Source organism: Piliocolobus tephrosceles, chromosome 2 (genome assembly GCF_002776525.5).
Source record: "Piliocolobus tephrosceles isolate RC106 chromosome 2, ASM277652v3, whole genome shotgun sequence".
Lineage (NCBI taxonomy): Eukaryota > Metazoa > Chordata > Mammalia > Primates > Cercopithecidae > Piliocolobus > Piliocolobus tephrosceles.
In genome coordinates, this window is record NC_045435.1 from 42,620,117 (window position 1) to 42,636,719 (window position 16,603).

The 16,603-nt window shown below is 49.5% G+C and overlaps 1 protein-coding gene and 1 non-coding gene across 2 annotated transcripts; one reads left to right on the forward strand and one right to left on the reverse strand.

Annotated features, from left to right (window-relative positions):
* Nucleotides 1-497: 497 nt before the first annotated feature.
* Nucleotides 498-9,071, forward strand: LOC111542038 (nuclear pore membrane glycoprotein 210-like). The gene is made up of 4 exons (XM_023211223.1): nt 498-671; nt 3,349-3,429; nt 4,233-4,475; nt 8,838-9,071. Exons 1-4 carry the CDS (start codon nt 597-599, stop codon nt 8,847-8,849), a joined length of 411 nt encoding a protein of 136 aa, XP_023066991.1. The 5' UTR covers nt 498-596; the 3' UTR covers nt 8,850-9,071.
* An 820-nt stretch (nt 9,072-9,891) lies between these two features.
* Nucleotides 9,892-9,995, reverse strand: LOC111545437. The gene has a single exon (XR_002732455.1). It is a non-coding gene; the product is annotated as a small nucleolar RNA U13 (small nucleolar RNA).
* Between the last annotated feature and the right edge of the window lie 6,608 nt (nt 9,996-16,603).

Genomic DNA, 16,603 nt, shown 5'->3' on the forward strand with positions numbered 1-16,603 from the left:
AGTAGAGCACAGTCACGAACAGCAGAATACGCCCTAAAGAACCAGAGAGCCTCGGCCGTGGCTGGGAGGCAGCCCCCAGGACCCTGGGGCCCACGCACGGGTCACTGCTCACAGAGGGGCGATGTCCACACCCTGACTTTTCCTCTCATGAAACATGTAAGTCATACTCGATGCCGTGGGTTCAGGGCACAGCAGTTCCTTCTCTCCTCTATCTCAAACGGTCCTTCCCCGGCTCGGGCTGACTCCGAGGAAGGCAACAGTGCTTATTGGGGTCATGATGGAGGTGAGAGCTGAGAGGCCACATCATGCTCCAGCCCCAGTGTGGGCCACTGCATGGCAGCCCCGGCTCCTGGCACACTGCCTCTGTCCCAGCACGTGGTGACTGTGTAGAGGTGGAAGCCATCAGCACTGGGGCCCTGGTTCCATCTGGGAGAGACACAGGCTGGCTGGCACAGTAGGCACTGATGCACTGCTGTTTCCTCCCCACTCAGGTCACCTCTGAGGGCAGCCCCCAGCCTCAGTCCAACATCCTTTTCTCCGTCAGCAACGAGAACATTGTGCTGGTGAGCACTGCCAGGCTGGTACGAGGCCTCACCATGGGGAAGGGCACTGTGTCTGGGCTTGTGCAGGTGGTGGATGCAGAGACTGGCAAGGTGGTCATCATCTCTCAGGTAACAGACGTGCTCTTGGAGACTGGCACTATCCGAACTCCCCAGGACAGCCAGCTCTGGTGATAGGCCACTGCTTCCCAGAGCAGCTATGCCTGAGACAAAGGCCTCTTTACTGTGTTTGGGTTCTACCTCTGAGGACCTCCTCTCTCCAAGGGTGCTGCTTCTGCCCCCTGGGTCTGCAGTCCCTCCCAGGGCCAGCTGTGCAGGACAGCCCTGCTGGCACGGGAGCACCCAGACCCCCAGAGGTTGCTCTTCTCCAGGCTGAGTCTCCCAGTCTTTCCAGCTGCTCCTTACAGGTCAAGGTCGTCAGCAAGCCCTGGCCCCAAAGGGCCCTCCCACTGGAGGGTAGGGCAATCGTGGTGAGGGCAGGTGCTGCTCCAAGCACTCTGCCTTCATGTCCTTCAGTCCTCTCGGTACCCTGTGCATTTTCCTGCTGTCCCCCTTTGATGATGAGGAGACTGAGGGACTAGCTAAAGGCCCACAGCCACCGTGTGTCAGTTCTGTGATTAGGCCCAGGGCCGCCCAGCATCAGAGCTCTCGGGCCTTTTTTTGGTCACTCGAATCTGGGCTTGAGCATGTGCTGATAGTAGAGAAGGGATGCTGTGGGCTGAGCATGCCTTCTGGGTGCATTGTATGTCTCCAGAATAGTGCAGTGTATGTGTGGTGAATTAAAAAATTGCACTTCAGCCCTGGAGTTGTATTTCCAGGTGGGAGAAAAATCTGGGTCATCCGCTAGCATCGTCTACACCAGCCGACGTTAGGTCATCTTCCCAGTCTCTGTGCAGGGTGGAGGACTTTCCGATCTGCTTTTCTGGGCTGGCAGTGAAGATAGGAGGCCAAGTTAGGACAGTCTTCTCCCCGGAGGGTCTCCCTGCCCCACTTTGGTGGGATTGACTCAAGCAGATGAAAGTCGGTGTCTGGAGAGTCTGACAATTTCCCTGCTTTGTGAGGGGTGGGTCTCCTTTGGTCCTCTGGAGAGGAGGTGAGAAACCATTTCCGCCTTCTGACCAAGGCTCAGGGCTAAAATGGGGCCTTTGCATTCTTCGTGACCTCCTTCGCCAGTGGTGACTTGCAGAAGCATCTCAGGGAAGGTTGCTTTGGCGTTCATCTCACAGCTGGGCCAGAAACTTGGTCTGTAGGAAGAGCCTTCTGTGATGTTTAATGCAACTGTGGACAGAAACCTGTTTCAGAATCAGTCGTCCCATTCCTCATGAGAACTAGGTCCCCTGGAAGCAGTCCGTGCAGTCCTGAGTTCAGAGCCTGTAAACACAGCGCCCCAGGAGCTGGAGAGTGAACTGCCCTAGAGGGGGTGCAGGGAAGTCCTTGTTTTCAGAGGCTGACTTTGATCCGCCATTGAGTTCAGTGATTTACTCCTTTTCCCAGCATTTTCCGTGCCTGTCCAAGTATCCCCGTTAAGCCACAAAGTCTGAATCGCAGAGGTGGATGCCCAGATCCAGTGTGTGTCGATTTCCAAGACAAAGTCTTGGGGATGTTAAAAACTATCCTGGGAACGTGGCAGGGTTCAGATTGGCTTCCCAGAGTGTCACATGCAGGACTGTGACTTACAGACAGGAGGCCTGGGTTTGCTTTTTTGTTTATTTGTTTTGTTTTGTTTCTCTAAAAAGGATTGCAGCCTCAGGAACTGGTTCATTTTCCAGTAGCTAAAAAGGTAGCTGGCTGGAAATTCAGCCAGAGGGACACAGACCACTGAGTATCCCTCCTCTTTGTTGTCTGACTTTGCTGGCATTCTCCCCTCTGGGTCCCCCATCTGGTGGGTTGGGGAGGTGCTGGGGAAAGGCCCTGGTGGCCCTTGGCAGGTGGAGGGGCTGCATCACCAGCCCCATCTGAAAGGCATCTTCTTGAGCCCAGGCAGGCAGGGGCTTCACCTGCAGCCCCCGTGTCCTTGCCTGGAATGTGATTTTGGTCAGATGCTTCCAGTTCCATTTGTCCAATCCAGGTCACACGAGCAGCACCCCAAGGCCACAGGGAGGGCCAAGACTAGCAGGAGGAGACTGAGCAGGATAAGTGAAAGGAGGGGAATGAGTGCTTATCAAGCACCTGCTATGTGCCAGGCATTAGCCCAGGTCATGAGGCACAGAATGTGGGCTCAGCATGAGTGCATGGCAAAGAGTCTAAGAGGTTTAATCACGTCAGTTCCACATGAGTCAGCAGCACTAGAAAGAAGCCAGGAGAGTTAGATTAATAGGAGTATGGAGTTGAGAATGAAGGAGGTTATAAGGTCTGCTCTAATCAGATTCCACTTGACTCCTGCATTTGTCCCTGTACTCTGTTTAGTCAGATACAGGCAAGCTGGATTTGGGTTTGGGAGGGTCTGGAGACCTGTCGCTTGAGGGCAGCCTGGCCTAGAGAAGAGCAGACCCCAGTTCCTGGCCCCAAGTCTGAAGTGCTAACCTGGAGCAGCTGGATGAGACAGGGTGGCAGCCTCAGAGCACTGGGCTGGGACCTGCGGGGCCGTGGGAGAGGCAGTGGCTGGCTCATGCAGGGTGAGCCACCCACTAAACCAGGCCTCTCTTGGCAGAGGAGCACGGTGCTGGGCATCCTGAGGGGCCTTCTCGCCACAGCCTCTGATCTGCAGCCTCCTTCCCTTGAGGGGTCGCATTCCCGGCCAGCACAGCGTCCTGGCACCCTGCACCTGAGTGCCATGCTCTTTCCCCAGGACCACGTTCAGGTGAAGGTGCTGCTGCTTGGGGCCGTGAGGATCTGCGCCCCCTTCACGTGGATGAGGATGAGCACTCAGGTGAGGGGACCTCTTGGGCTCTGAATCCGGGTTGCCAAAGAGCCACTGCTGGAACCCTGTCCTCGAGCTACAGCACTTCTCCACCTCCTCCGTCTGCCCAGCCTGGGTATCTAGGGGCACAGTGGCAGCTTCCCGCCCACCCCTACCCAGAGAGACACCCTCTTGCAGCCACTGAAGAAGGCCTGCTTCCTGCTAGCCTGTCACCTTCCCACACCTCAGATAGCACCAGGCACCTAACAGGAGCACGGTGACCGTAGCACTTACTCCACTTCATGCTGTCTTGGACATTAATCCGTTTGGTGTTCATCATAGCAGCACTGGGAGGCTGGTGTCAGAACCATCTCCATATCGCAGATGAACAAATGAACGCACAGAAAGCTTAAGATTCATGCCAGGGCCACACAGCTAGGAAGTGGCAGCACTAGCAGTAGACTGGGCAGCTCGGCGCAGCACCTGCTGTGGCCTTTTGCCGTCTCACCTCCACTTGTGCCCTCAGCAGACTCTCAGCAAATAGAGACTGATGGAGCCAGGGACCCCACCATTGTGTGCCCTGTGAGCAGGGACCCCGGCTAGATTAGGAGAGAGGGGCCCGGAGAAACCAGCACTGTGGGGCAGGGCAAGCTGTGCTGCTGGGGAACACACAGCCTCCTAGACCTCCAGGGACTCCTTCCGGAAATGGGTCTCTTGGCCATGGGGGGGCACAGCCCGCTGCAAGGGAGGGACAGCGTGGGAAAAACAGTCCCGTCTCTGGTTTGACTGGTATTTCATCAAAATTCCCAAACGTGTGCCGTGTCCTTCTCTAGTTGGGGAAGAACTGGGTACATCTCCTACTGCTTGAAGGAGGCAGCACAGCTTCTGGGGGCATTCCTAGTGCTGGGACCCCGCTGGTCACCAGGCCTGACTTCTCCCCACCGATGTCCATCTATATCACCCGGATCACCAACCACCAGAACCCTTTCTCCTTTGGCAATGCCATGCCAGGCCTGACCTTCCACTGGTCTGTCACCAAGTGGGGCATCCTGGACCTCCAAGGGCAGCACCACAAGGTAGGCAACCACCCACCGGGAGCTCACCTCCCACCGCTGTCCCAGGCCAGCACCCTGAGAGACAGGGACTTCCCACAGGAAGTCCCCACGCTCACACCCAGAGAGGCCCTTTCTGTCCTCTCCCAAGGCTCAATGGGACTCCCTTCAACTAAAGGCTAACCACACAGACAGGGTGGATAGCTTCCTCTCCTAACAGAAGTGGCCCTGTTGGGAAGCCACAAAAGTCCTGGGAGGTCAGAATCTGCAGCTTCTGACCGTTTTCTGAGATGACGTTTGGCAGCCCTCAGTTTCCCCTGGTTTATCCCAGAGGCCAAACTCCCCTTCCCTTAGTACAGTGAGGGGCCCTGGCTCCTCCTGAGATGTCAGAGCTGGAAGGTGCCAGGGAGAACCTACTAAGTCCCTCTTTGTGTTAAGCAACTCCAGAAACGGGAAGGGACTTGCCCAGGGTTGCCCAGCAAACCAGTGGGGAAATGGGACTGGACACCAGCCCCTGTAACTCCAGGTTCAAGCCCAGGTGGACCTTGGGCACACAGGACCCAAGCGGAGGATGGGTTGAAAGGTCGCTTTCTGCCCGCTTCAGAGACAGTGGGGATGGAGGCTAGGGTAGAGGCCCAGGCCTGGGAATGGAGTTTCCCAAAGGCTGTCTGAAGCTTGTCTAGTGTAGGACGAATGCCTCCCGACTCCACCCAGTGGGAACAGGGTCCTGTCCCCAGTGCCTGGGGGCTCTCCCAGATTGCTCTAATGGAACACAGGCAGTGAGACTTGTTAACAGATATCCCAAAATAGAGCCATCTGTGGGTACACACTGCAAAACCCAGCATCGCTCTGGGGACCTACACGCACTGAAGGCTGCGGGACGTCCTGTCATGAAGACCCCTGGCTTGCGCCAGTTGGCCCAGTGTTTTCCAAATGCACATTGTGAGATGCAAGCAGGGCGGGGCCCGTGTGCCTTTGATGGGGGGACCATGTCTGTGAGACCTGGCCCTGAGAAGCTTTCAGTCTTCTGGGGGTTGACGGCAGCTCATTGCAGTGGGGTGAGCATCCATGTGCGTTGGGTGCTGTGAGAGCTCAGAGCTGGGGCTGAACGAAGTCTTCGCAGAGGAGTCATGTTTGAGGAAGAGAGGAACTGGCAAAAGCCTGGAGGTGGGAACTCACTCGACATGTGGCAAAAGTAGCAAGGAATTCTGAACTTAGGGTCTGGGGTGCCCCTTCACGCAGCGACAGACTGGAGCTCACTGTGTCCCAGTGGTCGTTCATGTAATCATCTGTGTTTATTTAACAAACACGCACAGAGCACCCGACAGAGGCTGAGGTGCCCTTGCGCACTTTCCAATAGTGCCGCGTCCAGTCCTCAGGTGAGGCCTGTGGGGCAGGGGCCACAGGGGCTGCTGCCTGCTGATGTCCCTGAGACGGGGAGGAGCTGGGAGGGAGGGAGTCAGACCAGTTTCCTCTTGGACAATCACAAGTTAGTTCCTATGATATTAACCACAGGCCCAGGGCTCAGGCCCAAGGGGCGTCTAACTGGTCTGATCAGAGGCCAGTGGGGGGCTCAGGGCACAGCTTTACCTGTCAGTGAGTGACTGCCCCTGAGCCAGGCTGGGCGGCCGAGGAGGCAGCAGCCCCGAGGGGCCTTAGAGAGGGGACTTACACAGGTGGTGGGCACATCTGGAGTCTTGCAGAGAAGGGGCCTGGAGTTCCCAGGTAAGTGCTGCCACCATGGGCTCAGGGAGCCACCAGGGCCCCGGAGCACCTCCGTGACCCAGGATCAGATCTGAGCCAACCTCATGAGGCTGATCATCTGCTGGACTGACTCCTCGCCAGGCCCCTGGGTGTGTCTACGTGAATCCTGCAAGAGCATGGCCAGACAGAGCCAGCCAGAGGGGCCTGGGAGGTGGAACGGGGGTTGTTCTGAGACGGTGGCAGTGAGGAGCAGGATGTCTCCATGAGAGGAAGGTGGTGCCTTGCCCAGGCTCAGTCCTGGCACAGTTACTCTGAGCAAGACCCTGGCACTGGAGTTGTGTGTGCTGCCCTCCGAGCCCACATTCTAGCAGGTAAAGTTTTCTCTCACTGGGCATGGAGGGAGAAGCTTGTGTTTCCAGGCTCCTTGAAGGAGCTCCCATTAGGCTGCACGAACATGAGCCTGCTTGCCTTTTCTCATCACATCTCTGACCTTTTCCTTTTTTTAATTTTTTTAAATTTTTTATTTTTTTCACACAGGGTCTTGCTCTGTTGCCCAGGCTGGAGCATAGTAGTGTGATCACAGCTCACCGTACCCTCGAACTCCTGGGTTTAAGCTATCCTCCCAGCTCAGCCTCCTGAATAGCTGGGACTACAGGTTTGTGCCATCACACTTGGCTGTTTTTTAAATTTTTTGTAGAGACGGGATCTCTCTATTTTGCGTTATGCTAATCTCAAACTCCTGGCCTCAAGCGATCCTCCCACCTCAGCCTCCCAAAGTGTTAGGATTACAGGTGTGAACCACTGCACCTGACCTCTACCTATTATTAGTTATTTGTGTCTTTCCTCTTTATATCTACATCAGTTTTCACCATAGAGTTGTCTATATTACTCATTCTTTTCAAAGGAAGTTTTTTATTTGATTGATCAAATTCACTTTTGTTTTCTAATTCACACATTTGTACTTTTACCTTTGTTAGTTCCTTTGTTTTATTTTCTTGGAGTCATTTTGCATTTTTTCCTATTCCTTAAATTGAATATTCAATTTATCTCCTGTTTCCTTTTATAAAATAAACATTAATTTTGCAAAAATAATACATGTTTATCTTTTTTTCAAATAACTCAAGCGACACGTAAAAGTTGAAGGGTTGGGAGGCCGAGGTAGGTGAATCACCTGAGGTTAGGAGTTCGAGACCAATCTGGCTAACATGGCGAAATCTTGTCTGCACTAAAAATACAAAATAATAATAATAATAATAAATAGCCAGGTGTGGTGGCAGTGGCCTGTAATCCCAACTACTCAGGAGGCTGAGGCAAGAGAATCGCTTGAACCCTGGAGTTGGAGGTTGCAGTGAGCCGAGATCACATCATTGCACTCACTCCACCCTGGGCGACAGAGCAGGACTCCATCTTTAAAAAAAAGCTGAAGGGGACAAAGCAAAATATAAGGTAATGATCATCTCAGAGTCTCGCAAGAATGATTTATTGTCAATGTATGATGATCATTATTCCAGATATCTCTCTAAACATTTAAATAGATAGAATATAGAGACATACTATTTTACAAAATATGGTCATGCTAATTGTAAAATAAAACATAAATTAAATTTTAAGAAAAAAGGCTAAAGTAAAACTGTAGGAATTATTCATTCAAAATGTTCAGACTTTTTTTCAAAAAAGATGTTAGTTCCTCAAAGATCTCTTTAAAAAAAAACATGATTATGAAACAATGAAATTAAAGTCATTATTATTAACAAGTTCCAATTTTCAACTGTATGTTTTCACTTCTTGGTAAGAAAAATTAAAAAATTAGAACACTTATACTGTCTCCTACCTCTCCTCCTTCTCACTCATGATTTTGTACATTTTATCATTATTTTTTTACATTGTCAGCCTCTATAATATTAGTATTCTTCTTGGTAACCATACTTCTCACAATTTAGTTTTACTTGTTGAAGTGAATATTTAAGTAGGTTTAATGTCAAACACTAATCTTCTTCTCGTGGCTTTTGCATTTATGAATTTTAATATTTTAATCACTTCTTTGTTGCTTAGTTTGAATTGTTCCAAGTACATTTTTTTCAGAAAGGATCATGGTTGTTGTCTGCCCTGAGCTTTTTCATGCTTGAGAAGGTCTACCTGGTACATACATATATACATGAACGGTTTAGCTAACTGTAACATTTCCTGGTTCATACTTTCACTCTGAGCTTTGTACATTTCCCTCTCTCTCTTCTGGAATGGGGTATGGAGATGGACAATTCTGAGAACAAATTTCCACCTTGTATTGTGTATTAGCTATTTATTGCTGCATAACAAATTATCCCAAAACTGGGCAGCTAAAAACAATACATACTTATTATCCCACAGTTTCTGTGGGTCAGAAATCTGGAAACAGTTTAGCTACATAATACCGGCTTGGAGTCTCTGTGAGGTTGCAGCTAAGCTGACAAATGGGGCTGCAGCCACTTGAGGCTCACCCAGGGCTGATGGATTTTCTTCCAGGCCCACTCAGATCCTTGTGACATGGCCTTTTTGGGGGTCTTCATGGCGGGTTACTCCCTTGATGAGTGACTGAAGAGACAGAGAGAGAGAGACAGACAGAGAGAGAGAGAACCCATGCTAGAATCCACATACTTTTATAACCTAACTTCAGAAGTGACTGCTGCCTTCTGTCACCTACAGATAAACCATTAAGTCCAGCCCACATTCAAGGGGAGAGGAAGTAAGCACCACCTCAACCACAGAAGAATAGAAAGAAGTTGTGAGCATATCTTTAAGACAACCACATACCAGGAACTCCTTTTTTTTGGTATAGATAACTGTCTTTTTTAAAATTTACCCTTGACATCTGGAGACTTCATCCAGTTACGTCTGAGTTGCAAATTCAGGTATATCTCTAAAATAATTTTCTTTGATTACATGTCCACATATTGTTTTCATTTTACTTATTCTTTCTTCTTTTTCAGGAAAACCAACTATATGTTGGATTTTCTTTGCTTTCATATTTAATATATCTGTAATTATTGTTATAACTATATTGTTTTCAATTAATTTTTTTCATTAACTTGTGTTTCTTCTAGCTTATTTACCATGTCCCTAACTGTGTTTTTAGTTGTGTTTATTCCATGTGCTTCAGTATATAACTATTTGTATACAGATTTACTGCAGAGCGCAAAAGCACATAAAAACAACAAATATATTCTATATGCAAACAGCTATACATAGTTGCTGCTTTTAATGTGGTCTTGTGCTCTGTATTATTTTTGCTTTTTATTTCTTTTCTAGGCTCTTCCCCTTTCTCTTAATCATCTAATCATATTCTGTGGGCTTATTATCTCTTTTTTAAAACGTTATACTTTTTCTTGGGCTTCCTGCTATTTTTTTTTTTTTGTTTTTTTTTGAGACGGAGTCTTGCTCTGTGGCCCGGGCTGGAGTGCAGTGGCCGGATCTCAGCTCACTGCAAGCTCCGCCTCCCGGGTTTACGCCATTCTCCTGCCTCAGCCTTCTGAGTAGCTGGGACTACAGGCGCCCGCCACCTCGCCCGGCTAGTTTTTTGTATTTTTTTAGTAGAGACGGGGTTTCACCATGTTAGCCAGGATGGTTTCGATCTCCTGACCTCGTGATCTGCCCGTCTCGGCCACCCAAAGTGCTGGGATTACAGGCTTGAGCCACCGTGCCCAGCCGCTTCCTGCTATTTTTTTAAAAGACCAATCATGGGGATTTTTTTCTTTTTTCATGTCAAACAGGTAATGTGCTGAAGTTGTAACAAGGTTTAAGGGAGGCACATCTCATATATGAGTGTGAAAATCCAATCATCACGCTTATGAACCACAAAAGGATCTAGAAAGTTTTTCTAGCTTTTCTGAAATTATAAAGAATTGTTTGTGTAAATTCTTTCAGTGTCTAGTTGGATGCTGAAATTCATCCATGATGTGTGCACTTCATCTGCAGTGTGCCTGCAAGCTAATTTCTTCATCCCCTTTTTTCCTTTTTTTTGAAATGGAAGTCTTGCTACATTGCCCAGGCTGGTTTCCAACTCCTGGGCTCAAATTATTTTATTTTTCCGCCTCAGCCTCCTGAGTAGCTGGGACTACAGGTGTGCAGCTCCATGCCCAGATCCTCATCCCTTTTTGGTAGCATTTTTGTATACATCTCAAATGCCACCAATGAGTGCCATGGATTCAGATGGGCAATTAAACTCACAGTCATAATCATCTTTAGTTTAATATGCCATGCCAATAGCTCCACAGAAGGACACAGCACAGGGGCTTCAGCATTCATTACCTCTTAATCTGACTGGAGGTTCCAACAGCAACCCAGGCACACAACTTACTATATTCCCTTACCCACACGGGACAAGGGCAGCTGCAAGACTAAATGCTCGTGGGCAAACGACACAAAAGCATCCCCTCAGTTTCTCACTAGTTTTTTCTATTATTCTGATCATATAGGCCCAACCCTGATGCCCACTCACAGCTCCCCATTCAGGTGTGAGCCCATGGACGAAGGAGGAACAGAAAAGAAAGTGCACACAACAGGACATGTGTATCCACCCCTGTAATTTCCAAGGAAATAGCACTGAGAGAGGAGGCTTGAGGTAATTTTCCCAGATAGGCCACAGTCAGTCCAGGACTGGTCTCAACCATTTGCTCACAGAACCTTTGCTGGCTTTTTCTAAGCATCACTGTTTCCTTAGGATTTCGCTTGTCCAACCAGAAACCTCTGTGGCCAGTGGCGCCTTTGCCTGAGTTTTGCTCAGGCCTGCTGGGCTCATTCCTCCTACTCAGCCCAGCAGGCTGCACTCAGCTCACCCTACCAGTCCAGATCCCCACCTGCCAAGGGTGATCCAGGCTTGGAGTGGCAAGAGGCATGTGAGTGAGTGAGTGTGGGGTCTGGCCACTGCCCATAGCCAGGCACGCTAGCTGCTGTGGCAGGGTGGGTAGCTCCAGGCGCTGGCACAGGTGACTGCTCCATGCAAAACTGCAGCTGGATCAGATGTACCACAAACAGCTTCCGCTGTGGGTACCCGCATCTGGACAAGAGAAACATGGCAGTGCCCAGAAGCCAGGAGCTGCAGAGCCCCAAAGAGGGTGTCACAGCCCTTGCTTGGGAAGCCTCTAGGTCTGGGCTCCCCAAAGGGCCACAGCTCTTCTCTCCATCTTGTCGCCTGCAATGTGGCAAGCAGTGGGGGGCATGTTTCAGCCCTGTCAGTCCCACCATTCAGTGGGTCCTGAGTTCTTGTCCCATGTCCAGGAAGAACAAGATACATGGACAATTGGAGGGTGAGCAAGGTGGAGAGGAGTTTTATTGAGCAACAGAACTGCTCTCAGGAGACCCAAAGTGGGTAACTCCCTTCGGCAGGCAGGTTATCCTGATGAGTGTCCAGCTCTCAAGTGGAAAGGAGACCTGTAGTGGGTAGCTCCTTTCCACAGGCAGGTCGTTCTGACAAGTATCTGAGCCTGGATTAGTCTGGAGTTTTTACGGGCTTAGAAGGGAGGAAGTGCATGCTGATTGGTCCATGGGTGGCCATGGGTAAGCCTGGAAAAGGTACCATAAGTTCTCACTCTGGGCTGCAGCCTCCATCCAAAACTGGTAGCCCAGGCCCCAGGCTTCAGGTCATCCCTGACTTGAAGGTGGGGTTTCACTGGAGACCTGTCCCTTCCTGCCCAGGAACCCGTCTGCTGTTAACATGCCATCCATGGCACCCAGACTGTCCACACCGAGAGGTGCCCAGAGACATGCCAAGCTGCCCTCAGCGCCCCCACCCCCACCCCACCAGCCCCCTTCAGTGTTCGTCAGTGCTCAAAGTCTGGAGGTGGCTGAGGCAGCAGGGGGTGGGTTGGTGTGTCAGCACCAACCTGAGTGCACTCACACCCAACTGGGTTATGACAGTACCCAGGCTTGGCCGTAATTTTCCACCCTAGAGCAAGTGCTGGGAGCAGGGAGAGCCCAGGGAGCAGGAGCAGGCACTATCAAACCTACAGGGGCAGGGAGCTTGCTGGGCCCCTGAGAGCACAGGGATGCTGGGGCCTGGAGCCGCAGCTGGGCTGCTGCAGCTACACCTGAGAGCTTGGGCTCTTGCCCTACCAACTCAGTAGGGGGCGGGGTTCTCACCTGTTCCCAGCTTCCACTGGCTGTGTGTCTCTTGCTGCAGCTGGCATCCTCCCAGCAGCTGCTCCAGATGGGCTGTTGCCACCATCAATCCCCTCTCTGAAGAGGTACATCTAATGGCCATTAGGATAGGGTTGATGACTGCTCTTCAACAGCTTCTTGCTGACAGGGGGCGATGTTTCAGGGAAAACGGCAGTCAGATCTGTCTCAGAGGCTTATCTAAGGATAGCTGGTAAAAAGAGAGCAAATTGTCCAAGGCTTCAGTTGCATGACCGCTTGGAATTTGATGGCCTCTAGGTGAGAAGAAACAAATTTTACAAGGAGGTTAAGTATGCTGAGAACAACATTTGGGCCTTGATAGGTTTTATCTTTACCAAGGTGGAAGGCTTGGTGGAGGATTTTAAGAACTTTCCATTGACTGGAGGCTGGTAAATGAAACTTGCTATCCTCTGATTGCAGCCATCCTGAGGACTGAAGGGCATATCCCCAAAAGGTGGACCATTCTATCTCCACAGAAGAATACTGGGGTTTCATTTCTTTTATGGAGCCCTCCCAGATCGGAGGGGCCTCAAGTGGATCGGAAATCTGGGGCCCTCTTGCTACTGGCTTAGCTGCTTCATCTGCCAACTTATTTCCCTCAGCAATTTCATCTGTCCCTTTTTGGTGGCTTTACAATGTATTACTCCACTTCCCATGGAAGGAAGTCTGAGGATAATAGTCTATTGACTTCCTGATGGTATTTAATGGGAGACCCATTGGCTGTGAGAAAGTCTCTCTCTTTCCAGATGGTGGCATGAGCGTGGAGGACTAGGAAAATATACTTAGAATCAGTATAAATGTTAAGTTGTTTCCCCTTGCTTAATTCAGGCTCCTTTGTGAGGGCAATTAGCTTAGCTAGTTGAGCACTTGTGCCTGAGGACAGAGGCATGCTCTCAGTAATGTCATTCAGGGTGACTTCTGCATACTCAGCCTTACAGATCGCTTGCTTTACAAAGGAACTTCCAACCATAGAGTTCAGTCTGGGTTCTCTAAGGGGGTTTCTTTGAGGTCCTCTCTGGCCACATAGCTTTGCACTGCTTTCTGTTTGCCGTCATGTTCAAGCTCCTCAGCCTCCTCTGAAAGGAAGGTGACTGGGTTTAGGGAGGGACAGATTCTTAACTGAACTGCAGATTCCTCTAATAGCAGAACCTGATATTTGAGGAGGCAGTTGGCTGTTAGCCAAAGACTTCCCTCAGAAGATAGCAGTCCTGCCACATTTTGTAGGGTATAAACAGGTAAGTTATTCCCCCATGATAAACTTAGCAGCCTCTGGTACCAGCAAAGCTACCACTGCAACTGCCCAGAAGCAGGCCAGCCATCCTTTAGCTACCAAATCAAGCTTTTTGCTTAGGTAGCCTACAGGCTGCTGGGCTGCACCTTGGGACTGAGTTGGAACCCCCAGGGTTATTCCCTTCCTTTCTGAGACATAATGATTGAACATTTCCCCAGTGGGAAGACTAAGGACTGGTGCCTCAAGCAACGCTTGTTTTAACTTGTCAAAGGCCCTGTTAGCCTCTGGTTCCCAAGTTAGGGAGTGGGTCTTAGCTGCCTGAGTTTCCTTTATTAGGTGATATAAGGGACAAGCTATTTCACCACACCCAGGTATCTATAACCTGTAGAATTCTGTAATGCCTAAGAATCCCCCCAGTTGTTTGAGGTTTGGGAGAGGGGAAAGGAGGAGATAGGCTTAATCCTTTCTTTGCCTAGTGCCTTGGTCCCCTCTCACAAGACTTGACTTCAGTACTTCACTGAAATCTGACAGGACTGAGCCTTAGATTTTGAGACCTTGTATCTTCTGTTAGCCAGAAAATTAAGAAGAGCCTTACTACCCTCCTGAGAGATTTCCTCAGTTGCGGTACAGAGAGAAAGACATCTACATGTTGTAAAACCTTAACCTGAGGATAAAGGAACTCAGAGAGATCTTTTTACAATGCCTGTCCAAACAGGCTATCTCAGAATCCCCGAGGTAGCACTGTCCAGGTTAGCTGGGTGGACTAGATGAGGGATCCTCAAACGCAAACAAATACTGGGAGCTGGGGTGTAATGGTATGCAGAAAAATACATCCTTTAGGTTCAGGACTCTGAACCATTAATTCCTTCAGGTATTTGAGAGTGTAGGTATTGGAAACCACCAGATGCATTGGAACCACAGCCTCATTAATGAGGCTGAGGTCCTAAACTAGTCTCCATACCCCATTGGGTTTCTGTACTCCCAATATTGGGATACTACAAGGGCTACTGCAGGATTTGAGGAGACCCTATATCCTCAAGTTATTGATGATGGCTTCTAGTCCTTTCCTAATTTCTGGTTTCAGGGGATATTGTCTTTGGATACGGAAGGAGGTAGGTTCCTTAAAGTGGATCCAGACCAGTGTGATGGCTGTGGCTCAGTCAATTTTCCCTTGAGTTGCTCAAACTTCTGGGATAATACTGGTCTCCAGTAGGAGGAGACAAAGTGTTTGTCCTGGAGCCATAAGGATGGTGGTTCCCATACAAGCAAAAATATCCCTGCCCAACAGAGGAGCTGGGCTTTCAGGCATGATTAAAAAGGCGTGAGTAAACAAGAGATCTCCCCAACTACAACTAAGGGGTTGGGGAAAACATAGGGTTAAAGGCTTTCCTGAGATGCCCCTCATGGATGTGCTAAGAGAAGAGGGGTCCTGGATTGGAGAGGAGAATTGAAAGGCTTATTCTGGTTTCCAGAAGGAGGCTCACCTTCCTCCCTTTGGCTTCCAGAATCACCTGGGCTCTTGAATGGTAATGGCAATCTGAACCACCCGCCAAATCCGGGGAAAGGAGCCCCAGGACCTCTCAGTCCTGGTGGACCATTTGGGAGACTGGTTCTGGACCCAGTGACTTCGGTCTCCAGGGATAGTCTACCCTACAGTGGTCCCCATTGCAAATTGGACGGTGTCAGCATGACTTCCTCCTGCTGTAGGGACAGTCCTTCCTAAAGTGTCCTGGCTTGTCACATTTGTAGCAGTTAGCAGGTGCATCTCAGGGACCCTGGGGTTTGTGAGCCTGCAAGGCAGCCATTAGAACCTTTGCCTTTTTCTTGTATCTCCTTTCTCTTTTTTGAGCTTCCTCCTCATACCTATTGTAAAAGACTGAGTTTGCCACTTTCAGAAGATTCTCTAAAGTACTATCAGGTCATATAACCTGTTTTTGGAGCTTCCTCCTGCTATCAGGGGCTGCCTGTGTGATAAACTTATCCTTCAGGATCAGTTGTCCCTTGACTGAATCAGGAGATAGAGGTAGGCTTTACCAAGACCTCTTTTAGCCTTTCTAGGAAGGCAGTGGGATTCTCGTCTAATCCCTGGTCTATCATGGATAGTTTGGAGTAATTGAGAGGCTTAGTTCTAGTCCTTCATAAGCCCTCCAGTATGCACATCTGAAAGTGTTTTCTCCTCCATTCTCCCATTTCATCATAAATTGGTGTCCCATTTACAGTCCTTCAATGGTACTGCTATTCTTCCAATTGGATAAGGCTTATCCCCTTCCTGGGCACTATATGAGATATGAAGCTCATACCCCAAATTATCTGCCACTTGCAGGGTGGCCTCTTTTCCAGCAGTAGTCAGGGTCTAATTCAAAAGTAACAAATATTCTTCCAGGAGAGTTTGAATACTTAGGTTAAATTCTGGGAAGCCTCTATACACCTGTCAGGGTCATCTGAAAACTTGCTAAGACTCCTCTTAATTTGCCTTAAGTCCTGTAGTGAAAAGGAAACCTGGACCTTAATTGGGCCATATTAATCAGGCATCTGTTGTAGGGGCAGGAGTGAGACTGAGACTTGCCTAAAATGAGAATTTCTAGGATGGGGCAAGCTTGGAAGAGAAGCTGGATGAAGAGGAGCAGAGGGAGTTGACTACCAAACTGGAGGTACCTCTGGGGTTTGCTTCCCTAGTTTCCTGGGATTTTCCCTTGCAGTCTCTCCTAAGATGACCACTAGAAGGGCTGAATAAATCCTACAATGTTGGCAAAGGTCCAGATTACCCTGCAAGGCAAAGAAAGCCTGCACTTTGGACCATTTGCCCTCATGTTTACAGAAAAGGTACAGCTGCAGAATGGTATTGAAATTAATTCTTCCTTCCTGAGACCATGCTTCTCCTTACTGAGAACATGTTTCTCCTTCCTGCAGAATATAATTCAACCACTCCTTCATGCAAAGGAATATGAGTCGCTTTTTCTCCAGAGTCTGAGGGTGAAAGGAGCCTCAGTGATTCAGGATGCACTCTAGAGGAGTGGAGGCTGAAGATGATTGGTTACCATCTGGAAAAGAAGACAGAGGATGAAAA